The following is a 27,187-nucleotide window of genomic DNA, read 5'->3' on the forward strand; positions in this document are numbered from 1 at the left end:
TCGTGCTTAATTGACTGACGCTGTTAAGCAATTGCAAAGGACGTAGCCTCGGCTCTTGACCATAGGACTAGTGACAGAAGAGTTCAGTGCCCAGAGGATTGCGCACAACGTAGCACTGATCAACACAACGCAGCGACGTCCCGACGATGGAAATAGATGTCCGGAGACTTTGAGCTGAAGCTGATCGAGTTGGTCGAAGAATGAATTTGGGAGCATACAATCAAATTCGGTATGGCGGATAAGCGGCATAAGGAATAAAGTAAAGTTCAAATAACTTGATTGCAGAGACTTGATCCAGGAATTGAACAAGACCTTTCCAAACTCGTTACGCACAACTTTTACGCAATCAGAACGTAGTTTGATTCATCTCAATGCATAGTTCATGTCACTTACAGCACGGACTACACACGTATATCATCAAAGGTGTGATTATGCAGTAGGCGAGTTGCGCCTCTTGGGTAGAAATGGACGAAGTGTGCTCACACTCACTTTGATCAAACTCACAAAAGTCCGAGACTGGGAATTACATGGAATAAAGTGAGAGCCACGTCGCGTTCCAAAATGAGCTTTTACTTTCATATCTGGAGGATTTCACATATATTCCTTGCGACGATTGTCACTGTTGTCACACAAGGTATGTACCCAATGAATCAATTAGTCAATATGTTTGCAGTGGAGTTAATTGTTTCATGGATGCAATTTGATTGATGCACTTTTATTGCAAGTAAATAATATGATAATAATAATATGTATTCAGGATTATAAAAGCATAGACTTTTTCTCTAACTTGTAAAGTGCACCAATTGATCATGATTTAAAAACATGACTACGATGTATAGGCTAACCCATCCTGTTGTTATAGTGTAATTAGGAATTATAGTGTAATAAAGTAATTAATAGAGTTACTACACAGGTGTAGGCGCAACTTAATGTAAAGTGTGATCCAAAATGCAATAGTAGAGGAGAATCTATTCACCAAGGGTCAGCAACCCTTCTGACAGTATTGGATTTGAGTTATCACTTGTGAATGAGTCCCTATTTCCACATTAAAGCTTTAGTTCCTCCATATTTCTCCATATGGTGTGTAATGAGTGGCCCCTGTGGAGACACCAGTCAGTGCTGTGTGCCAGGTGTAACTGTACTGTTCAGCCAAGGCTAACAGAGCCAGGTGGAACAAGGATGTCTAGCCTGATTACCTGTCCAGCTTGCCAACACTAATCCATCCTATAATGTTTTAATGGATGTACGTGCTGTTGATATAACCTGTGTCTCGTTTTGTTTGACTTGTGGGAAACTGCTACTGTGTGTGTGTCCACTGTCCACTGTCTGTGTTATATTGGAATCCTTGTAAATGACTCTGGCCAAAACTGATGTGACAGATTTTGACCTGAATTTTCTCATTCCTTAGTTTAGTTTCAATGTGCAAGTTGTGCCCTTCTAAGGGGGTTTGGTCCAAAATGCCACTCAAATGACATTGGTAATGGACTAGACAGGCCCCTATGGACATGCAGTCCAGAGCGAATAGAATAGTGTTCTATCTCTATGCCTAACTCCACACCCAGAAACACTGCAGAATGATAACACAATATCTCAAAGGCATTTACTGAATAGCTTTTAACTTTCTCAAAGATGGCTATTTTCAGGCAACTGTATGTGGCTTCCTGAATTACAATAAACTGACTGGATAATGGCATGCTAGAAAAGGGAGAAATCCTGATAAAACAGATTTTTAAAAGCAGCTTTAAAATTCAACATAGCAATCCCTACCAATCCCATACTGTAGGCCTAAGTGTATCTCTCTCTCTCTCTCTCTCTCTCTCTCTCTCTCTCTCTCTCTCTCTCTCTCTCTCTCTCTCTCTCTCTCTCTCTCTTCCTCTCTCTCTCTCTTTTCAAGAGCAAACCAACTACACCATTAGGACAGATAAATCCCTCAAGCATGGCTGACTTTTACCCCAAGAAGAGGACATATTCAAGCCTGGTAGCAGACCACTTTGTGACTTTGTGAACTCTTGACATTTTCGTTGACATGCCAAACCAGCATGACATGACAATGAGTGACAAAGAAGTTTGCTAAAGCACATACAGGACTGTGACCAGGCTCGTCATATAGGCTAACATGGGGTTCAACATATTGACCCAGAAACACAGGCTCTGTTCTCCACCCATGTCGACTAACTGAGGCAACTCTGTGGCAAGTCCCTGTCGTGCCACAAGATGTTCTGTATATGGTAACATGATGCATATCATGCATCTGGTAATATTCTTTATTGCACATTTGAATTCAGGGAGGTTGCACATGCTATGTATTTAGTCAATATATAATAATATATGCCATTTAGCTGATGCTTTTATCCAAAGTGACTTACATTGCAGTGAGTGCATACATTTCAGTATATATGGTCCCAGTGGGAAACAAACCCCCAACCTAAGCGTTGTTAGCGCCATGCTCTACCAACTGAGCCACAGAGGACCACACTTGTCAAGTATCAGAGACTTGTCTGCCCACAACATGATGTTATGGTAGAGGAAAAGCACATGATGGATGAACATGTTATTTATTCATAATCCAGAACCATTAGATTACTGCTGCTTTGTGCAATGGCTTGTTAAGAGAGAAGGGACCTGAAGTGTTTGTTTGTATGGTTCAATCTGATCTGGAATACTCTCTCTGAAATGTCCCATAATTGAAAAAGAAAACAACTTCCTCTAGTTTAAAGCTTATTGTCATCTGTCGATGTTTTAATGGTCTAATTCATTACAGCAGAATTGTTATTACATTGCTATTGCTTAATGCAAGTGGTTTCTTATTCTCTAAACATAGACAACCACACTGCAAATGTACTATAAAAATGTACATGCACAGTCTATTTTCATTTTGAATCTAAAGGAAAAAGAAAGCACGTCAGCCTATTTGGATAATAGATTTGATTAAGAGCATTTCATTCTAAGCTTGGCATATTGACTCAAAAAGAGATATGTTTCACGTTTCACATTGTATTTCATTGGGAGAGCGAAACACTTTACCCTCATAAGACGGGAAAGAAATTGTTAATTGAAACATTATTGAAAGAGAGGTGTACTTGAACACTCGAGAATTGATGATATCTATGTTGGCCAAGGAGAGAGTTAAGGGCCACTCCAAAATGAATGATTTGAGAGGCTGAAACAGCTGGTGAAGGGATTTGGCTTCGTGTTTATCAGCTCAATACAGAGCTTTCATCATGGAGAGAGGACAGGACAGGACAATACAGTATGTAGGTAAAGCATAGCTCTCTTTCATAATGGAGGCTCATTGTTCACTGGTCAGATAACAGGAATAATGTTGTGTGTGATGCTAATGCTACTGCTATCAATACATTCTTGTTTCTATTTGAATTTGTGAATAGACAGAAATTGTGCCTAATTTCAACACGTGATCCTTGTAGATGTGATCGATGACTTTAGATCAGAACGTGGATCACCAGTCATACCCAAATTAAAATAGATTGAAAATGTAATGTGCTTTGTTGTTCCATTTGCAGCAGCGTGTCTCCCTGGTAGAGATGAGGGTCTAGTGTTTATTCACAGTGGTGGGCACGGCTGCCAGCTCTGGTATTAAACAGCACATCTGTCACTGCCTACTGCCGGGGCCGAGGGGGAGACAGCCTCAGCTTGCCTCAGTCTACCGTCCACTAAGGGAACATGATTGAGACTCATGTCAGTGTGAAAAAAGCACCGCACTTGTGTTCCTCCTTGGGGTAGTGGGTGGACATAGCTGTGACACACAAACCATTTCCCCGTGTAAGGCTCTCCAACCACTCCACAGGCAGACCGGGCCCCAGGTGGACGCTTGGTGATAAAAACAGGCGAGGGAATGATGTAGAGACCTGTCAAACGCCACGGAACATGAGGGACAACACTGAGTTAGATTTACAAAAGCTCCAAGCCCACCTCATCTGCAAAAAAGCAGCCATCAACCATCCAGCGACAGACGTCCCGCTCTCTCTGGCATCTTTTGTCATCATTTGATAGACGGATCCAAAACATATGTGCCTCCCTGCGAATATGAAGAGCAGAATAGGAGAGGGAAAAAAATGATGTTCTAATACTGTCTGAAACCAGAGTGTAATCTGTTATAAGGACACATCTATGACAGTTATATGGTCAACGAGTGAGTTGACGAGCGAAAACTGTGGATGATATCCACAGTCTTGACTCCAATTTAATTGAAGAAATATTCACATTGGGACGTGTATGCATTGTGTGTTGTTTTAGCTTATCATAGTTCATGGTGAATAGTGTAGGGTGTAATCCCAGGATGTTGAGGCTAGTCCAGGGATTAGTTTACTGTCAGAATGAGATGGAGCTGAATGTCTAGCTGTAGCATGTCTTCGTCATTTCCAGCCAAATGAATTGAGTTTATAAACACAGGTCCAGTTCCACTGACTCTGGGATAACCTCCACCAATGAGCACACACCATGGTGCTGTTTCTGGATTGGTCTCTCTCTCACCAAGTAGGCCAATTAGCCTCAGATCAACAGTACGGGCCCAGGTCAACTCTGATAATCTGTGTAATCTATCAAAATGGATGCAAAATGAAAGTGGATGATGGCCTGCTGACCTGTGCCTCAGTTGATTTCCAGAGAGGCAGACGCACCTGTCAGGCTTTTAGACCAGAGCTTGGGACTCATGCTGCTGTTTCCACACTCTACTGCAAACACACTCATGCACGATGGCCAAGCTGTGATTTCCAGGACAAGACAGTCTCCACCCAGGCGGTTCTCATGTAAAAACAATTAGCATCTAAAGTATTTTCATGGTAATTACGTCAATATGTGACGTGAGTCAATTACAGGTAGTATTGGAATAATCCCATTTGAATAATCTGTGCTGTAATGTATGTTCTCGTACTGTACTCTATATGAATCTGGCAATTTGTGCACGTCTTTGAATCATTTGGATGCAGATGTTAGTTCATAATTGCTTTCTAACTGGTAACCATTTTGTTTCACATCAATGATTTTAGATGAAAGTAGTCAGAGTGTACACATAGGTGTGGGTATCCAGTCCCTTGTGAAAGAAGGGGAGGAAATGTGTTTGTTTTCAAGGTCAATACAGCAGCTATTCATAATGTCACTTCCACACCAGATGTTTTATTAGCAAAAAAGATGATCTCAATTAATACAAATGACTGGTCTCTTGCACTCAGGCATGTGCTCTTTTCTCCACTTTTCTAACTCTCACTTGACATGATGCGAGAGGATGGAGTTGATGTTGATGAAAAGTGATATCAGGGCAAGAGTGTGTTGTACTTGTCAGTCCCACTAGTGTCCCTGTGCCTCTGCCTCTAAACCAGTAATGGCACCTACACATGATAAGAGACATGCGCTGGGCTCAACGCAAGGTACGGCACAGCTTGCACACAGAGTTCAATTCATTTAATACCCTTAAGCTGCTCATGCAATAATTTGTAATATACAGGGCCCTGTTGTGCAGATTTGTCCGTTTCAGATTAATCCTGATTAATCACAATACCAAGATTGAATTGATTTACTGTGTATGAACTAAGAGATAAACATATAATGCATTTTTGCCTATTTAAGGATATAATTGAAAGTACTTAATAAAGTATAAAAAAAAACAGTAGTAGAGTTAGTAATAGAGTTAGTACACATTTTAATTACTGGTGATAACAAAGATCATCTATGAGGCGCTTACAAATCACTTGTAGCAATAGCCATAAAAAGGATTTTTGTCATGGATGGATCATTATGATGTCTTCTACAGGACAATACAACCACTTTTAGCCTGTGTTAATGTTCTCCTACTTGTTTTCCCACAGACTTGGACAGTCAAGAGCTATCAGACAACACCATGAGCCCTGTGACATTCCCTGTCTTCCTCCCAGTCAGCTACCAGGTGCGGGATGCAGACTACTTCTTCCTGAAGGAGGCTGGCCAGGACATCATGAGGAACTCCAGCATGCAGACACATACACAGCCCTTTGTCATCTTCAGAGCCAACCGGCCACCTGCTGTCAACGCCAGCTATGGGCCCCTCTCCACAGAGCAGCCTGTCCCTTCAGATCTGGTCCAGTCAGTGCAGCTCTTCCGTGCCCTGGGGGTCTTCACCTTCAACTGGAAGGTCCAGTCCTTTGTGCTGACCCCCCGGGTCTACTCCACCATGCCCAAGGTACGGGTGTTGTTCTATGTGGCTGGGAGGGACTGGGACAGGGGAGCCGAGGGGGCTAAAGATGAGCTGCCCTGTGTGACAGTGTATGCCTTCTGGCAGACTCAGGAGGTCAGGGGTTCCTGTGCCATGGGAGGCCATAGGGGCACCTGCATGTCTGAGCTGGAGCCGGTGGCCAGCTGGTTTAGCCCTGCCGCGGAGAGCTCCAGCAGGGAGAGGCTGGACCCAGCAGACGGTAACATAGTGGAGCTGTACTACCAGGCCCGGCCCAGCGGGTATGGGAAGTGCGGTGTGGAAGATGGGGGCCGCTGGGGCAGCTCAGAGCAGCAGTCGCAGCCAGAGTATACCCCTGTAACAGCCATGCAGAGGCTCGGCAGTGTGCGCCTCCTACAGGTGCCCAAGGGAGGTGCATCGCTGTCCCGACTCAAGCTTGGTAATGCCATTGTTATACAGACCTCCTCCAAACCCCTCAAGAAGACAGATATCGCCACTTTCTACATCCTCATGGCTAGCTCCTCCTCGCTGGAAAATTTCACTCTCCGGTGAGTCTCACTGTTCTGTTAATGTACTGTATGTATTTCAGTTATGCATTTTTTGAGGGGCACAAATGATCTACAATGTAATATGCAATTATCTTCAATACATTGCTATATTGTTACAAAGTTAATCAAGTTTGTATCTCAAAGGAAATTGAATTGTACCGGCAGAGCACTGTGCAACAGAGTAGATATTTTTGATAAATAAGGGAATATTGGGGGGAATTGGGATTTTGCATGGATTATGGCATTTAGATAGAGGCTAGCTGTCTTTCTGGAAATTGTGAGAGATTATTCATGTTAAATAGAAAAAGACATGTTCGGGCACAGCGTAATCAACTTGCTGGTCATCAAGCTTTTGTGGAGATAAAACACTCTCACGTGTAGCTTTCTTGCGTCTCATTATCCGTCTGATCTAAAAGGGTCCATAGACTCCATGTTTGCTGTGTGTCTGAGTATGATTAATCTATACGGTATTTACATGGATCATCATGGGGATTACAGACAAAACTCAATTTCATTTACAGCAAGGCATTGCTCATTCTTTCATTGTGTTAAATGTCCTAGTTCGACAGGATGACAGAGCACTTGCACACTACGTGAGTCAATACAGATAGGCTTTCATTAAATGAACTGGAGACACTTACTGCCTGGTTGTTTTGAAGCATTTTCTCTGACTTGTAATGTCATGTAAGTAAGGATACAGTATATATTCCATCTCCATATTGCCCAAACCATCTTCACATCATCTTCATTCACAGCCAAAGACATTGATTAACATTTACATTACATTTATGGCATTTAACAGACGCCTTTATCCAAAGAGACTTACAACAAATACATCTGTTTAAGTAAGTGAATCATCTATCATAAGAAAAAGTAATCAATGCTCGGACCAGGGGCTATTGGCAGTCACGTCGCAATGCAAGAAGAAGGAAAAATTACTTTTCTTTTTTAACAGGAGAGAAACTTATACAGGGGGGTAGTGGGGATGAAGAGGTCTTTAGGAGGGACCGTTAAAATGTAGCCTGAAGAGATGGGTCTTCAATCTACGACGGAAGAAAAAGCTAGCTTTGTCGAGTGTCACTGTCCACACAGACTCATGGAGATTTATGCTTGATTAGAGTTCCTTCTCCTCCTGCTACTACTACTACTAGTACTACTACTACTATTACTACTAGTACTACCTCTACTCCTACTGTTACCACTAGTACTACCTCTACTACTACTGTTACTCTGTCCCCTCCAGTCTACTGTACTGTACTGTAGTGAATGATGGTCTGTCAGGGCTTCTGAAATCCATTTTCTCTATTATGTCTAACTGTTTGGTTTGAGTGTACCATGGAATCCTTTTTGATGATATCTGGATGAAACAGGCCACAGATCCCCCTACTATGGTCATTGCTTTTATTTTTCATGTCACATTATACAGTCAAATGACAATGACCTCCCGAGAGATCTCATTCCCTTTGTAGAAGATAGTGAGACGCAATCTGTTCCCACCCGACCGGTTCCTCACAGGAGCCTCAGCCCGGCTGTGTGTGCTGTAGGTGAGTGCCATTAGGCTGGAAAAATGGGATGGTCCATTAATCAGGCAGGACATGCATGATTCATATATTTTTCAGCTGACCCCTCATTCATTAGCTCATGTTACCCAAATGGGAATGCTGCAGAAGGCAGAATATTGACTCAGAAGGCCAAAGTGGAGATGAAGGTACAGTAATCCCTCCTGCAATAGGTCCAGTTTTATTGTGGCTACAGTTTTATTACCAAGCACACAGCGGCTGGGCTGTTGGAATGCCTTGGCTGATTCAAACGACAGCGTCCCATATCTCTCTATTGACATCAATCAAGTTATGTTCAAAGAGAGACTGAGAGAGTGGTGCCGTATCTGTTTTTCCATCTTTCTCTTTTTTACTCTCTTTATTTTCTTTTTTTCAGTTTGTGTACGATTTTAATTAGATTGATTCAAGATGACAGATGCCTCTCTTCTGCTGCCCGATTCCCTTGTGTTACAGTCTATATTTACTTAAGCAGTGGAGCCAAAAATAAACCTACGCTACACTTTCTCTGTCACACCTGTGCTGTGTATCTTAATCACTGTTGCTTTAAATGAATTTTGAATTGTCTTTTTACTCTCTCTCCCCTCAATCACTCTGTCTCATGGGGTTTATGAATACAATAATAAAAATACTCCTTTCCCCTCCTCTCCTCTCCTCTCCTCTCCTCTCCTCTCCTCTCCTCTCCTCTCCTCTCCTCTCCTCTCCTCTCCTCTCCCCTCCTCTCCTCTCCTCTCCTCTCCTCTCCTCTCCTCTCCTCTCCCCTCCTCTCCTCTCCTCTCCTCTCCTCTCCTCTCTCTTTTATTACCTTGTGGGGTAAGGGACTAGTATGTGTATATATGTAAGGGACTAGTATGTGTATATATGTAAGGGACTAGTATGTGTATATATGTAATAAACTAGTATGTGTATATATGTAAGGGACTAGTATGTGTATATATGTAAAGGACTAGTATGTGTATATATGTAATAAACTAGTATGTGTATATATGTAATAAACTAGTATGTGTATATATGTAAGGGACTAGTATGTGTATATATGTAATAAACTAGTATGTGTATATATGTAATAAACTAGTATGTGTATATATGTAAGGGACTAGTATGTGTATATATGTAAAGGACTAGTATGTGTATATATGTAAAGGACTAGTATGTGTATATATGTAAGGGACTAGTATGTGTATATATGTGTGTAGTGTTTTCCTCCCATGTCTCCCAGACTGTGGGCCAGTATCTCCCCCTCATCAGCAGCCATTAACAGGTCCTCTGTGTCTCCTCTGGTCCGGGCCTCAGCAGCTGTCTGTGTGTTTTACCACTGGTCAGATGTCCCATTAAGCCATCCTTAATGCTCACTTATCAACATGATGAACCCAGTGGTGGTGATAGTGGGTGAATAGGGGCCCAGAGATCTGAGCTGGAGTGAGACAACATTAAAAACATAATTTAATTTCCCTTGAAGGCGTACAACTTTTCATAACGACTTTATCGCAGGTGATAATGACAACACAGCGCCATGCCATCTCCATGGTATTTGGTAGGCTGAATTACATGAAGGGAGATCAGAGTGTTCCAGATTGGTTCAGCATGTGCTTAATGAGCTGGTTTAAATCTATTAAATGGTGATCATATGTGATCAGATGTTAGTGAGCTATGATATCTCTGTGATCTCTGTGATGTCATGTGAAATCATGGGTTTTATTTAAAGACTGCACATCGTGGAATTAAGATGATAGAACATGACAAGCTTTGCTATCAGCTGGATACCGTATCAGTGGGCTATCTCCAGGGTGTCTGATCACTCATCTGTGTGACAAATAGGACTTTTCCATCTAGTGACTGTGCCTTGGCCATCTGGTATTTACATGGTCCTAAATGTCTCCCCAACCCCCTAAACTGCACCATAAGCATGACAAGCACGCCACAAGCACTGGCTGCATATCAGAGTGGCTAGCCATGGGTATTTGCTTGCATAATTAACAATTGCATCTGTTTCATATTGCATTTGGGTTCAACATTGGTCCCATGTCCCTGCAGTGATGCGTTTGTGGGATTGCACAGTGTCCCTGTTTCTTACTGGAGAAATAGTGCTCTGTGCCTGCCTTGGACCTTGCTCAAATTATGGAGCTGTACTCGTGATTTTTTTTTCATCTAAAACATTCCTACAAATAAAGTGGTATTTAATTATTAACTTGGAGCTGCTATATTCTTCTATGGACTGCTGCTCTATGTCTGTTCTGACTAGGCCCTTTGGCATTGTTGAGATGCTCTAATATGTCCGAAATGAAGCTCAAAGCAAATAGCTAACAAGCTAAAGAGAGGGCCAGGGGGCAAGGGCTGCCTTGATTGTATGTGGCTTCCTGTGGCATTGTGTGTGTGTGTGTGTGTGTGTGTGTGTGTGTGTGTGTGTGTGTGTGTGTGTGTGTGTGTGTGTGTGTGTGTGTGTGTGTGTGTGTGTGTGTGTGCTGGGCGGAGGGGGGGGTTATGTAAAACACACACCGTTAGTCCGCCACTCAAGCCTCGCCTGGCCAGAAGTGAGATGGATGGCAGGTGCAGCACCTGAGAGGTGCTTTTCTCACACACTGTCGACTCTAGTCTCTAGACCCATCCATCTTCCCTGCCCTGGTACCTCTTCTCGCCTCCCCCGCCTCCCCTAGCTAACCACAGCAACACACTTCTATCCCTGCTCTAAACCACTTTTAAGAAAAACTCCTCCTCCTGCGCCATGACAGGGGGATTTTCCTTTAAAGCCAAGGGGGCCTGGAGGAGAACAGGCTTCGGATAGGTACTCTTGTTGCAGTCACTTTTGATTAGTTAAATCCTACACCACCCACTTCAACGCACATAGGTGTGCTATTTAGAAAGACATTGCCAGATTAACTCTTCTCAGAGGGTTTCCCATCTCTTAAAACAAGAAGGCTGTCATCGTGGTTTCATCATTCACCATAATACTGTTTAGCACATTCAAATGCTACTTCAATGATGGTGATTAGTAACGTCGTACTGATTACCACTATGGGTCTAATCAATCACAATTAAGGCAAGCGTCTAACTGAATGACTGAATGTTGGAATGTTGAGGCAGGAAGCGGCTTTTGGAACATTCCTAATACTCGATATAATACCACATATTGTAGAGGCCCCAAGGTTACCTGTGCTGGCTCCATAAGTGGCTAGGAGTTATGGATAGTGACAGGCATGTCCTCTCCTCTCCTGTCCTATCAGAGCCTGTCCCTATCCTCTGTGTCTTTGGTCCTACTTCAATAGAGTGGCTGCCCCTCTCGGTTCCCCCTCTGCCACTCATTCTAATGGACAGGTCAGAGACAGGCAGGTCACCTTCATATTCACTCTTCACAGGCCACATAAAGACCTTGGATCTGGTCTGGAGATTTCCACAATCTGATCCATTATGCGAGAATCGTATAGTACACGAGAATCTGGGAGTACAGAACATTGCTTCTGGTGTGTAATCTTTTATTGTGATCAATATTAAAAAGATTGGGATGTGGCTTTTTGTATTATATAGTATATTATATAGTATTTCCCAGCCCTACAAATATCAACTTGGTTTGCAGCTTGTAACTCTTTTAAGAAGAAAACATGAGATCAAGAAGATTTGCTTTGGTTAGATACATACAAAGTAATTTTGGAGCTGTGTACGTAAACCCAAAATATTTGTGTTCAGCACCCTTTGGGGATGTGTAATTCTCCTTTAAACGTTGGTGCTGTGAACACTTTGTGAGATTGGGATTGTAGCAGTAACAGGGCAGGATCAGTGAAATTCCCCAGAATGTCTGAGTCCCTGTCCCACACGTGCCACAAGTACGTCCCCTCACGTTGAAAGTTGATGGGCTGACACAAGTAAATCTGCTTGGCCCTGAAGAGGGAGAGGGAGAGGGAGAGGGAGAGGGAGAGGGAGAGGGAGAGGGAGAGGGAGAGGGGGAGAGAGAGAGGGAGAGGGAGAGGGAGAGGGAGAGGGAGAGGGGGAGGGAGAGGGGGAGGGAGAGGGAGAGGGGGAGGGAGAGGGAGAGGGAGAGAGGGAGAGAGGGAGAGGGAGAGAGGGAGAGGGGGAGAGGGAGAGGGAGAGAGAGGGTGAGAAAGAGAGAGAGAGAGAGGGAGAGAGAGACTGTGAGGCTGGGGTGAAGGCATTGGGTAATTTCTTGCCGTGCCATGTGGCAGCATCACAGCAACCTCCATGCCAAGATTAATGCTCTCTTGAGCCTTCAAACCAGCTAGTGATTACATCTCGGAAGAGCTACATGTGTAGATGTTTTTACATACTTACACACAAACAGACATACACACACGCGTGCACAAACATGCAGTACACACAAAAAGAAACAAACTCTGACAAACTCTGACAATGACTAAAATGTAATTTGTTTTAAATTAGTTTTTGTATTTATTTAGTAGAGAGTTTATATAACGCTGTAGTCTTGCTGCTGTTTTCCTGCCTAACCTTGAATGTCCCGGCCCTCCCAGAAGCAGAAGCGCTGTACTCAGCATCAGATGGATTCTCATATTGTAGATTATTCCTCCTCAGAGATCACTAATGTGCTGAACACTGTTTTACAGCCACAATGTTTATCAGGAAGATTCAGGGATAAACCTCGGCATGGTGAGCATTGCTCACAAAAGAAAAGGAAAATCTTTGATGAAGCACTAATGATGTTCCGCAATGTTAAGCAATCAGAGACAACAACTTGACAGTTAGTCTGCTGTTGTTGAGGGTTATTTATGCAGTTTGACGAGCGTCATTAAATCTGTGAGTGAGGATAATGAGAGAAGAGAGGTGGTATCAAAGCCGTTAACAGTGTTGTTTTCTGGATGTTTTCATGTACTGTTTGCACATGTCCAACTTCCCTCCCTGCACTCTCCATACAGTACTTACTTCAGCCCCCTAGTTTGACATCTGCCTTAAAGCCATTAGTTAATGTAGCATTCCACCCCCTACAGTAGCTGTATACTCTTTCTACTGGAACAGTGTTAGTGTTCAGCTGCATTAGATACTGCTTATCATTTACAAATGAAAGGCCAAGCAGCCATTAATACAGTATGAATAATTAGTGGGCTTGCTTCAGCAAGTCCAACTATTTTTCTTCCTATTACTTCTTCTTATCATACTTTATTTTCTTCTTATTAGTCTTCTTGCTTCATAACACTTTTCTTTTTATTATTATTCCACCTGCTACTCCTCCTACAGCTTGTATGCTAAACATACCATTTCCCAATTATTCATGGCTACTCCTCCTACAACTTTTAACATATTAACCCCAATCCAATTTTACAATTTGCAGAGATCTAACTCACATTGCTTACATTTATATTTTTCAAACTGATTATACTTTTTAAACTAACTTAACTAACTAAACTTGAAAGTGCAACATTTACAGTACATTGAGGTCTATGGTGGAATGTTGATTTAGATTTGATTAACATTCTGAGAGCTCCATTGGTACTCTTGTTACTGCAACTCCTGTGAAGACCTTCAGAACACATTCTTAAAATGATTACACAACAATGCACTCACTTGGCAACCAGTTCAACAGAAAAACAATCTCAAAGTGCTGCAGCGAGTGCATTAAAAATAAATAAAAGCAAGAACACAGCTACAAAGGACAGTGACAACAAGGAACACCGCTAAAACGTCTGTAACAGAGGACAGGTTTTAGGCCGTTTTTAAAAGAGCATGGAGTTTGTGGTGCCCTCAGGTAGTCTGGGAGTACATTCCAGAGGTGGGGGGCTGTCGAGCAGACCTATCTGTCTGTCTGTCTGTCTGTCTGTCTGTCTGTCTGTCTGTCTGTCTGTCTGTCTTTCTGTCTATCTATCTTTTTAAAAAAAAAATTCTATCTATCATCTATCTGTGGTCCTCTGTGGCTCAGTTGGTAGAGCATGGCGCTAACAACGCTTACGTTGTGGGTTTGATTCTCGCTGGGACCATATATACTGAAATGTATGCAGTCACTGCAATGTAAGTTGCTTTGGATAAAAGCGTCAGCTAAATAGCATATATCTAACCTTCTCTCATCTATCTATCTAACTATCTATCATCTATCTATCAACTCATCCATCCATCCAACCAACCAACCACTCATCCATCCATCCAACTAACCAAACAATCTTTAACTTTATCCGCTACTATAACAAGACTATCTCACTTTCTTTCAACTACCCAGTAAATCTATCTATCATCCAAACCTTAATTTTTAAACAAACTTTTTCCACTACCAAAATAAGACTTTGCAAGCCCACAAAGTTTCTTCTGGAACTTATTTTTTCTAGTTTGTGCATGTTGCTTGGACAAAGAGGACCACATAGGAGGTTATAAGAGGGATACCAAACACTCTCTCCCTCAAATGCATGTTTTCCTCCCTGCCAAATGAAAGTGATCCCCAGGGGTTTGACTAATCCTCTTAAACAAGGAGATTTGCCATGGGCAAAGTGGACTCTGATTGACTACTGCTTTAAGTCTCTGGAATGAAGAGGTCCATGGCCCCAAGCCATTTGGGTCAACATCATATGAGATACATCCAACTGACTCGGCTGACCGCATGGAACGTTGAATTCACTGTACTTACTGTGGTAGACTTTATTTGTTACTGTAGCTTTACCAAACACTGATATGTTCTGATAACATAACAGCCAACCTCCTCTAGTAGAAATATATTCATATCTGGTTAAATCATGTGAGCTATTCTATTTATTTATAATCCCTTTGGTCTTACCCATTTACCATATTTTTGTCTCTCTTTGTTGTCTTTATTTACAGTGCAATAGTAAAGAAAGGTGTGACCTTTCGCACAGCGACACCTAGTAACTCTTTACTATGGGACATCACTCTGGACATGGGAGTGGACAGCACCATCGCTGTTGCTTGTCAGAGGAAATCTGCCACACCCGGAAAAAGGCAAGTCTCCTACTATCTGCCTTATATTCTGACAGTGTTGTGAAGTCCATTTAACCATACGTGTTTTCTTTTCACCCACTGGAATCCTTTCCCTTTAATGTCAGCCCGTGTTGTCTCACTCCATATTGCTCAAATAGAACCAATCAGTAGAGCATGTGGAGAGGATGAGAAAGAGGACTCCCACCTGTGTGAGTTGAAGGCTCAGTGTCTGGCACATAGAATAACCCAAATGTTCTTGTGCTAAAATAAATACACAACCCCCCCATGGTGCCATTCGACCAGGGCTTAGTCAATGAGGGGAGACAACTCCTCTGCTCTCTAAGCACTGGTCTACTGATGGCAAAGCCTTCGTAAAGCTGCCCTGAAAAGAAGGGCACTGTCCTCATCGCTCCCTCTGGGCGCTTCCCTCTAAAAGTCTCTAATCACCTATCTATAGTTGACATGCAGTTTCTGAAAAATATTGCTGAACCCAGTAGGTCGTTAGTGCTTCTAGGAAGTCATTAGCCTAGACAGTTAACAACATTAGTGCCAATTATATGGCTTTCATGGTAATACCCCTTCATTTACTAGCAGATCAACTTGAATGACCTTTTAAGTCTGCCGCATCTATTTTTTACACTACTGGTGAAGTACTGTAGCAAAGTCATGGTGTTGTTCAGGGTGTATAACCATTACTTTGATTGAGAAAAATACACTAGAAAGGCTCATCCACAACCCCTGCCTGTGATTGACCTCTAAACCATAGAACTTTAAAAACACAAAACACAGAATGTTATATACAGTATTATCTCTGTGTTATAGCGTCATGGTTCAGATCACCTCAACAAACCACTGCATGCACAGTCTTAGTCTGATGTGACTGCAGGTGCTCCATCAGGATATTAATGTGAAATGAAAAGCATTAATTTTGTTATTTGAGCCTGAGGTTTATTGTGCGACTAATATTTGAGGAATTAAGGCGGGCAGGATAATGAACACATACACAAACAACTCATTCAAATGGCTTTAAATATTGTCCCTCAAATGGAGAGAGTGAAACACTGCCCTGGTCGAGCAAAGTGAATCATTACTGGGTTGACCTCATTTTCTTGTTTTTCCCATTTGATGGGGATTAGTCCATTGTTTTGTCAAAAACTGTTTTGGGTAACACATTTGTGGAGCAGGAATCATTTGTTGGCCTAATCCATTGTAAAATGTCATAGAACTTACTAGACCCCCTGCAGCGGCTGCTTAATGTCACACCACTTTTGGGATTTCATGTCTCTCCGCTCCATGGCTCCAATAAGTGCTGTGAGTATTTATTAGGCTATATCTGGATATTAAGGCATTTTTAGCCTCTGTGACAATAGCTTGCGATGGATCTTCAGACTGCCACTTTGTGAGAGTGCTGTCCCATTGATAATCTGGAGTTTGGAGTATTTCACTACTTACACACAAGAATGACAGAAAGCTATGCTGGTGTCCCCCTTTTCACTGTAATGCCAGATTAAAACAACTAAATCTGTTTTAATGCATACTTTAGGGGATATAGACCCTCTTTTAAGTCAAGTACATCTTGTTTTGATACACGAGTAAAGCACTATTATGACTTGCTTGGGTCTCAGTCTCTTTGGCAATATGCTAAGATTATTCAATTATTGTAATTCTCTGTCTCTCTTTCTTTCTCTCTTTTTTTTTTTTTTTTACATGTGCATGGAATTAAAAGGAAATGAGACCAAGAGAAATTCAACACAAGAAGCTTTGTGCTTGCATGTGACACACATACAGTATAATGCATTTGAAAAGATTTGACAATTGGATGTTTGTGTAAGTGTAAGTGTCTGATGTGTCTGATGTGTAAAAGGGAGAGTGTCTGCTCGGGACAATAGATGCAGATGATGCTTACCAAGAGTGAATAGGCCTGTTCTTTTCAGGAGTGGGGTTACATGGACACTTACAATATCATGGAAGAAAGACAAGATGATACAGTAGAATGCAGACTCAATATTATTTAAATTCCGACTACAATTTCAGCCTTGACAACCCAATGTACTCTTTGTTACATTGGTCTTTGTTACAGTGAGTTAGACACCCACGCTAAAAAAAAAAAAACATCACTGGAATGACCCTTTCTTGTCAATCCCCATGTTTATGACATAACCCACTTTCAGTTAAAACAGTCCTCACACTCTTTCAGCTCCTCTGTCAGGCTTCAAAGCTGTTTCACTTGAGAGACTTTAGATAGATTCATCAGATTAGAGAGGAACTTCAGTCCTATTCAAGGTATTATAGTGTACATTGAGAGGATTTGGCTATTAACAAACTTGACTGGTATCAGCCATCTTGTGTCCCTCCGGTTGTGGCACACATGTGGCTATTTACAGGTAATACAATAGGTTTCACTGGAGGAGGGTTGTCCATCCCATTAATCTGATGTCTCACACACATTCAAATCCCTGCTCCTCATTTGGCATGCTCAGCTAGTCACACCTTACATGTGTGCATCAACAAGGTGAATACCACGACAGGAAATGTATGTGAGGAAAGAGCATTCAGTTACAGTACACCAATGAGGAAACAATTGTGTTTTATGCCACAGTGAATGCCTTGAAGGGGGAGACGGTTTGCTGTTAATTGGATGAAGAATAAAATGTCATCACTTGGCAAAACAGAGAATGGAAAGGAGTTTTATTGTGGAAAAAGTGGAAAAAAGACATTAACAATGTGCTCTATCAACCCTATCTCTCAGTCCCCTCAAGGTTAGAGTTAGAAACTGAATTCCAGGTTGTCTTGTATTTCCTTGAGAGTAAATAATGCCTTAATAAATAGTTATATAGTGTGTATTTGACTGAGGCTCCCAGACCCTCCCATCTTCCCAGTGCTTTATTGCCTTGATAGGCTCTGTTTACTCTGTTTGACTGCTGCATCAGGATTACTGCTGTCACCACCATGATTACTTTAGGCTTCGCTGTCCTGCCTTGCTGGTTTATGGCAGCACTAGCCCTGTGCTTACTACTAAAAAGTGCTACTCATTCTCTTTCTTCATTAGCATTCATCACACAATTTATTATTCATCTTAGGATAAGAACTAGAGCCAAAACTAATTGAATTGTAGCTTAATGATATAGCACTGTGAGAGTCCTGTTATGACCCAGCCTCCTCTCTCTCTCTCTCTCTCTCTCTCTCTCTCTCTCTCTCTCTCTCTCTCTCTCTCAGGCTTGACAGCAGTCAACTAGAGGTGCTCCAGATGGACTTTGAGGTGGAGGAGCTGGGCAGCCAGTCAGACAGCCAGGCCATCACATGGAGGCTGGAATTACCATTTGACTCCAGGGATGGAGTAAAGACTGAAGGTACCATGAGGATCTACACCACTCAGAGGGACTTTGTAGGCCTGGCTCCACTTGTCATGGTGAGCATTCATTGACTGACAACTCATCTCCACAGTTGCATTCCATATGAATGCCGATTATACATATACAATGTATAGGTAACAGTATTTTACATTTTAAGTATTTTTGCCTGAGAGGTAAAACCCCAGCATTACAGCCTTCTGGGAAAGGTAATGTTAATGTTAATGATGATGTTATTGTTCCTTGTTAAGTAAATTAGTTCTATTGTGGGCAGAGTGACCTTGGTAAATAATAATTGGTTCTCAATTGACCTATCTGGTTAAATAAAGGTGAAATAAGATCAAATAAAAACCTTATGTTCTTGACCTCATGCAGCCGAGTCTCCATCAGCTCATTATATTATGACATGGATGGATGTTGTCCTCCTGTCCTCCCAGCAGCTGCTTTATGTTGTTATGTTTGGATGTTTTGCACTTATATATTGTAGGACCCTTACAATGATTCCATGTTATAATCTCTTTCACTTATTACTGAATGTTACAAAAGCTTATGGGAGCAATTTTCATTACAGAATCATGTCAGGGCTTTGAGCCATTGTCATCAAGGGACTGACCTCTTATGTTTGTGAAGATGGGCGATTTAACCTCTCTAGTAATCTTATTTTCACCTTTCATATTTTGAATTATAAATATGTATATATTTGGAAAGACACATCATTTGGCCCATGGAAATCAATTCAAACAGATTTAAATGTACAGTATGAATTACATGTGAATACTGATGTAATTTGATGTATAAGTATATAAAACCTTGATGCCTTTCAATCTACTGTATCCACTGAGAGCACACAATGCTCTGCATTTTAAAAATAATACAGTTGGAAGGCATCAAGTTATGAAGGCATTGGTAACCTGATTTCTGTGTTGCAAATTTGTCATGGTTCATCTCCTTCATGGATTAAATGCTGACCTCAGGCTGAGGTCCAAACATGAATAAATTTGATCTAAGGCCAGAGTAGACATTAGCGCTGACTGGACTGATCCTGCTCTCAGCAGTATGAGCTGCTGTTGAATATTGTTCAATATTGTTGTTGCTTATCAAAGACCTCTCTTATATTGCCAATAAAATATGGCTTTGTACAGACTGTATTGCCTGCTTGTATTGACACACTCAAATATGGCTGTTTTACTTCTGGTATCTCCGTTAGATTTACAACAATATCCAGGTATCTCCTAACTTTTTCATTTTCATCGAGTGTACCTTTGAGTCCCCCGGATTTAAGCCCAACTGTCTCTCACAATCTCATCGAAGTAACAGCTTTAGGTCATGTTGTACAGCTTTAGGTCATGTTGTACTGTAGACACACACACAATGCATATTCCTCTCCCCCTGCCAACAACAAATGAGTGGTTATATTTGATGTCTTAAGTCCAATGGGTATGTACTGTAAACTACAATCTAGGCCTATCAGTGGAGGCTGGTTGAGGCAGAAATTGGAGGATGGGCTGTAATGTATACTTTGGCTGCTGGATAGGCCATTGATGTCCACATCATAGACAGATGTTAATAATGCTCCAGCCTATTTCAGTGGAAACGTTCCAGACTGGTCATGACTCATCCTCATGTCTTCCCCGCAGGACACAGAGATTCTGAACACAGCCATGCTAACAGGGAAGAAGGTGGTGATGCCAGTCAGGACCGTCGCTGTGGAGGAAAACGGCCTGGTCACCGACGTCTCTGACTTCACTGACTGCAGCTCTACTGATGAAGACATCCTGAAGGTAGGTCAAGGTTTGAGATCACACCACTGGCACTGTTGTGTGTAGGGTGTGTGTATGTGTGGTAAAAGTTACAGTTATGCACGTATAAAACAGCTTTGTTGATACAGGCACTTGGCACTTTAACGCACACACACAAATAAGAAAGTGTGTTTGTGTTTCTCCAAGGTTATAACATGATGCTGTCTAACAGAGCCTGCTTACACAGAGATTTGGAGGCCACACTTAACATTCAACTTCACTGCTTTGACTGAAAGCTTACTGTAGACATACAGTAGGTGTCACAGTCAGGGTACTTTGCAGAACTGTGGTGTGCAATTAAATGTGTCCAATTAAATGTGTCCAATTAAATGTGTCCAATAACCCAACAAGTGATTTGAGGTTATATGAGGACAACACTTTCTTGGGAGTGCAGCATGTGTAAGAGCAAGCTCCTGAAGGGAGGGGGACCGCTGAGGGCAAACAAGTTGTACCAAAGTCACCTCTCCTCTCAATTGGACACATACAAAATATCAGTGATATTTGCTCTTCATCAGATTGATCACATCCGGTGACCCTCCACTTAGTCTGAGTTATCCTACTGTATAAACTAGAAAACTACTGCCCCCTAAAAGCCTGCTTTGTTCACAGAGGAATTTGAATTTGAATATATGAGTAATATATGAGTAATATATGAGTAATATATGAGTAATATATAAGTAATATATGAGTAATATATGAGTAATATATGAGTAATGCCACTACTCTTTGAGGACAAAATAGTCGAGAACAATTGCCCAAGGATAAGAAGTGCAACCTGAAAACAAGGGATGGAAAACAACTGCCGACAGTGTTTTTTGTCACACCATATGTGACATATCTCTATGTATTCCATGCATTATTCTACTGTACATACAGATGTTTATAATTATACAAAATATGTTTTGTGTCCAAAAACATGTTTAAAGGATTATCCAATTTGTTTGTTTGATTCAGAATTAAGAGTCACTTTATCACATGACAGTGATTGTACACAAAGGGCATGGTTTCAGATTTGAGAACAGCTGGATGACTTTAAAGAGGCCACATAATGTACATCACTGCTCATTGTTTTTAGAAATATAGACGCCTTTATAGTCGTTTCAAGCTTATCCTTTAAAGCTCACAGTGTCGTGTTTGCCGATCAGATATCAGTAAGCTTGAGTCACAACAATTCCCACAATCTGAAGACTGAAAATACAAAGTGATCAAAGATAAATGGCATACATCAAAGGAAAGGTGCCTTTCCATCACTGCCTCATTGTTTTATCTGCCCCCTGCTGAGATTCTTTCTTAGGAGACAGCACTTCAAAACTCTTCAAAATAAAAAAATAACTTCCTTTAAAGTGAATCTTTGCCGGATATTATTTGATTATTGCTCCATGTAAACATGGTAGGGTCTGTGTAACTAAGTAGCTTAGAGATGAGCGGACGGGGACCTGGGAGGCTCTGAACATAAGGTCTGAGATAAGAGATGATTGGTTAACCTCATTCGCTCTGGATGAATATGAAACCTTGAGGTGAACTCATTGGAAATAGATAAACATGTCACCCTATATGTACTTGAACTGAACATTTTTCATAACTTCGCATAACAGCAAAAACCACTAATCTGCTTTGTTTGGATGAAAAGCCGCAGTGCGATTACTCACGTGCAGTGGCACGCAATATGACGTCACTCCATTATCAGGTCATTCTCAAAAGTGTTTGCGCTTCACCAATCCCTCCCCACCTCATCCAGTCCTCTATGCTGTTATACATGGAGAGAGTGTGGTGAGACTGACCGTGATGTAACAAGATCCCCTCAGACACACACCGGCTGTTCCCTTGACAAGTGTATCTTCTAACTACTGACTTCACGGGAGACAGAGTGGGAAGTCTCTGCCATTTGCATTCCTCCTTGAGCTGCCTGTCAAAGTCACAGCTATTTTTCTCCACTACCTTGAGCACTTACAGGAGCCAGTGACAACTGCATTTCAATGCTCCATAAATTATCTAATTGATTAAAACAAGGAATGTTCGTAGGACCAGGCAGAACCTGCAGTATGTCTCTCAAGGTTTCAAAATCCACATGAGATTTTTCAATGGCTGACAGAAACTCGCCAAGGTTACATTAGACATTAAAACAAAAAAAAAAGTAATGAATGTTCTTGGAATAGGGTAGTGAAGGATTGATGTTCAATATTGCACAGTGTGTTATTTGATTAACATAAATTTGCAATGCTATGTCTTATTATGGTCTTAGCCTTGTGCTTAGTGTGCTAGTTTATTACTGCTGCTTGATTATATTACCATAGTGGAGCACACACTGTGAAGTTACGGCACAGCAATTTGTTAACTTTATTAAGACTTGGGGAACAATTTTGCCCTCAGCTAAGAATAATTGAGTGTCTTAATTCATTATCTCCTATTCATTAGTGTTGATAAGCCTCTGAAAAACATGTCTGCATCATTAAACGATCTGGATTGTCCCATTTCCACATGATTGATTTGGAAATGAATGCAACATTTCTGGTTTTGTTGGGTAAATCTGTAAAAACTGTGTAATTTAGAATTTCAATCATTGTGTCAGACATATTGTAGCATACTGTACCTAGCATCTTTACCAAGGCATACATACTGGAAGAATGACAGGAAATGTGTTTTCATGCTCTTGATTTTGACCGCTGTCCTTTTTGCCCCCCTCCTGCTCCTGTCCAGGTGTCTGACAGATGTGACTACGTGTTTGTGAATGGGAAGGAGATGAAGGGGAAGGTGAAGATGATGGTGAACTTCACCTACAGCTACCTGAGCGCCCAGCTGGAGATGAACGTGTGGATCCCACGGCTGCCCCTCCAGATCGAGGTGTCGGACACAGAGCTCAGTCAGATCAAGGGCTGGAGGGTGCCCATCGTCACCCCCAAGAGGTAGGGGCCACCAGCCATCCCTCAGTGTACCACACAGTCAACCCTCCATCCAATAGAAACAGCCAGGACAGAGGTCTAGTGACCTAAGAGGTAGCCTTTAGCTCGAAATAGAATAAAATATTTTTATCCCAAGTAATATTTGTCTCAGACAGTGTTTTAATACCATTACATAATGCATTACAATAACCCAGTGTAATCCAATCTTGAGAGAGACAGAGGAACATTGACGTGGAACAGTGATTGAAGCTTAGCAGGGCAGAGGCACGGTGTGTGTTGTGTGACAGGTGCAGGGTTATAGTGGAGCGCCGTCACTTATTTTATGAATGATGAATGGCGCTCATATAAATATTTCGGTGAACGATTCCCATTCATGGTTTTTAAATGACAGACCAGAATGTACCGTCCAAATACAATGATTGATGCGTCTCTGTCGTCCCACGCATAGCCATATCCACCCTGAGAACGTCTCCCCTACTCCCTTTGATTCGGGGAAACCGGGACCAGCAGCCAGGGCCAAAAAGCTCCATCTTCTGTGCACTCTCACAATAAACATGTTCAGGGACTTAATTGACAGTGGTGGGAGACGCATGCCATGTGAGCTGAGACCCTTCGAACAACACCCTATAGATGTGCCTCTGCTTGCTCAATGAGGCACATTGAAACATTTCATCACTTGCTTGATGCGCGCAACATTGACTCTCGCAATATCAAAGTGAAATATGTGCCCTTGAAAGGCATACATGGCCCTAAATTGACACAAGATAGCAGGGTTTTTACCAGTGTTATGGCTCGGTGTCAAGCAAACTGCTGATTCAAAATGTTGCTGAAAACTACACTCACTGAACACTTTATTAGGAAAACCCATACACCTTCTCATGGTGGAGGTGGTATAATGGTGTGGGGAATGTTTTCTTGGTACACTTTGGGCCTGTTAATACCAATCAATCATCACTTGAATGCCACAGCCTATTTGAGTATTGTTGCTGACCATGTGCATCCCTTCATGGCCACAATTTACCCATCTTCTAATGGCTACTTCCAGCATGAGAATGCATCATGTCACAAAGTAAAGGTTGTCTCAAACTGGTTTCATGAATATGACAATGAGTTCAGTGTTCTTCAGTCACCGGATCTGAATCCAATAGAACACCTTTAGGATGTGGTAGAACAGGAGATTCACAGCTTGAAAAATCTGAAAAATCTGCAGGAATTGTGTGATGCAATCATGTCATCATGGACCAGAATCTCAAAGGAATGTTTCCAACATCTTGTGGAATCAATGCCACGAAGAATTGAGGCTGTTTTGAGAGCAAAGGGAGGTATTAGTATAGTGTTCCTAATAAAGTGTTGGGTGAGTGTATGTAGAATTGCATGAAATGCACTTCCAGAAGACTGCATTTTCCTGGTGGTGACCTCCCAGACCCTCCGAACAAATTATGATTAGGAATTTTATCGCCAATGATTCTACCATAGGTTAACTGAAACGTCAACCACTGAGTGTAGGGGGCATGCTCTTAAATAACGACAGTTGGGGGAGCGCACTGGCCCTAAAGCAAATAGCACTACACCACTGGACAGGTGTGACCTGTGTGCTCATGCTGAGTGTGTCTATTCATGTCTCAGGCTCAGCTGGAACAGTGAGGAGGATGAGGACGACCGGAAGGGGAAGGGCTGCATGCTACAGTTCCAACATGCCCTGGTCCGGGTCCTCACACACTTCATGGCAGGGCAGGCTGACCCGCGGGAGCCTCAGGCCTACTTCCTGGGGTCCGACTGGCAGGTAGACGTCACCAGGCTGGTGCGCTACTTCCTGAAGGTGGAGGACCCCCGCATCGCCAGGTTGCAGGGAGGGAGGGTGCTGTCAGGACGAGACGTGGGGACCACCTCCATCCAGGTAACCATGGCCTGATGGTGGGTTCTCTGACTGTATGTTTACTGGGCCTTTATGCAGAGATGTGAGGTGATCTAATGCTCTCTCTGGTGTGTGTGTGTGTGTGTGTGTGTGTGTGTGTGTGTGTGTGTGTGTGTGTGTGTGTGTGTGTGTGTGTGTGTGTGTGTGTGTGGTGTATGTGTATGTGTCTGTCTATGTGTGTGTGTGTGTGTCTGTCTGTGTGTGCCCGGGCAGGTGTTTTCCCCTCTGTCTGACTCCATCCTGGCTAAGAAGACAGTAAAAGTGTTGGATGACAAAGTGACTATCACAGAGTTGGGGGTGCAGCTGGTCACCAGCCTCGCCCTCTCCCTGCAGCTCAGCCCAGGAAGCAACAGGGCCATCCTCGCCACGGCAACCACACAGGAAGTGCTGCAGAGCCCCAAACAGGTGATATTTCCAGTTTGCTTTAATAAGAGACATAGTTGTAGATGGTCAACAATGATAGCAAATTAGCATAAGTATTCATGTACTAACATGAAACATCTCCCCCTCGTCATATCATCTCTCCTCAGGAGGCTGTGGTCAGTTCCTGGGTCCAGTTCAGCGACGGCTCCCTGACCCCTCTGGATATCTACGACCCTAACTACTACCGCGTGACGGTGACGTCCCTGGACGAAGGCGTGGTGTCGGTGCAGGGGTCACCGTCTACGGTGGTGGCCGAGGGGGAGGGTCAAGGAGTGCTGGTCAGGGTGGAGATGGCCATCTGTGAGGCCTGCCAGAAGTCCAAGAGGAAGAGCACCCTGGCCGTGGGCAGTGGCAGCCTCAAGGTGAAGTTCCAGGTCAACAGCCGGCGCTTTGACAGCAACAGCAGCAGCAATATTAGCAGTGGTAGAGATGAAGTTGGTGGAGGAGGAGGGGTGGGGAAGGTCAGCAGTAGCACTAAGGACAGCAGCAGTGACTATGGGAACGACGGGGAGGAGGTGGACAATGAGAGGAAGCAGCAGCAGACCTTTACCAGCAGCTCGGTCTCGGAGCAGGAGGAGAGCGCCTTGCGCAAGGTCACCACCACCGCCAAATCTACCGAACGCACCGCCACACCGGGCAGTGTACCCAGCAGCACCGGCAGCCTGGGCGGAATGCTCGGGGCCAGTGATCCAGGACCTAACTTAAATACTGGAAACCCTAACAACCCTGCCAGTTCTGTTAATGACAGTGACATGATCAGCACCCCTAGTGACAGCGGGAAGGTTGGGTCAGACAGCATGACAGTTGAGGACATAGGTAGTGTTGTGTACAGTAGCACTGTGAAGGCCCCTGGTAACCTGGTGAACTACAAGGAGACGGTGGAGGTGCCTGACCAGGAGCCAGTGGAGGTGGAGATGGGCAGTGGAGACATGTTGTCCAACAGACCCCTCTCAGACCTGGAGATAGGCATGTACGCCCTGCTGGGGGTCTTCTGCTTGGCCATCCTGGTCTTCCTCATCAACTGCATCACCTATGTGGTCAAGTTCAGACACAAGCAGCCCCCCTCTCACGGCCCGGAGCCTACTGGGCATAGGCACGACTGGGTGTGGCTGGGCACAGACGCTGAGCTGGTGATGAACGTGCCGGGCAGTCCTCTGCAGCAGGACAACCACAGCGCCACTACAGTGATAGATATTGGGCCTGATAAGACAGCCTCTCTGCCTAGGAGACCCAGCTGCTTGGCCTCCTCCACTGACTCTCCCCTGGGCTGTGGGGGCACCCTCAGGAACAAGCCCATGCGTGATTCTGTTCACTCCCCCACCAGTAAGAGAAAGAGGGTCCAGTTCACCACATTTGCAACCATGGACCGCCAACGCTCCCCAAACCTCTCTCCCAGGGAGAACGGCCATGGCATCCACTGGGTGGGGAAGGAGGAGAATTGTGTGGAACTGGAACTCCAAGTGCCCGTCACAGAGCCTGTGGAACATTTATAGTAAGGACCATTTCACCTCTAATGTGGGTGTGTATGTGGCTTTGATCACCTCAATGCCTTTATTTATTCATATGGAGCATCACAGCTATTGATAACACACATTCACCACCTGGAAATATGCAATGACTCCTTCCTAAATTATTTACCTGTGTCAAGGCC

General features: G+C 43.1%; 1 protein-coding gene across 1 annotated transcript; it reads left to right on the forward strand.

Annotated features, from left to right (window-relative positions):
* Positions 1–561: 561 nt before the first annotated feature.
* Positions 562–27,029, forward strand: LOC310807157 (transmembrane protein 132D; the record flags this gene model as incomplete). The annotated part of the gene is made up of 9 exons (XM_083673482.1): positions 562–634; positions 5,823–6,711; positions 15,033–15,170; positions 18,366–18,558; positions 20,137–20,280; positions 22,996–23,201; positions 24,825–25,095; positions 25,327–25,518; positions 25,644–27,029. 9 exons carry the CDS (start codon positions 562–564, stop codon positions 27,027–27,029), a joined length of 3,492 nt encoding a protein of 1,163 aa, XP_083529608.1.
* Positions 27,030–27,187: the final 158 nt, after the last annotated feature.

This window comes from Argentina silus, assembly GCF_951799395.1.
Source record: "Argentina silus genome assembly, chromosome: 7".
NCBI lineage: Eukaryota > Metazoa > Chordata > Actinopteri > Argentiniformes > Argentinidae > Argentina > Argentina silus.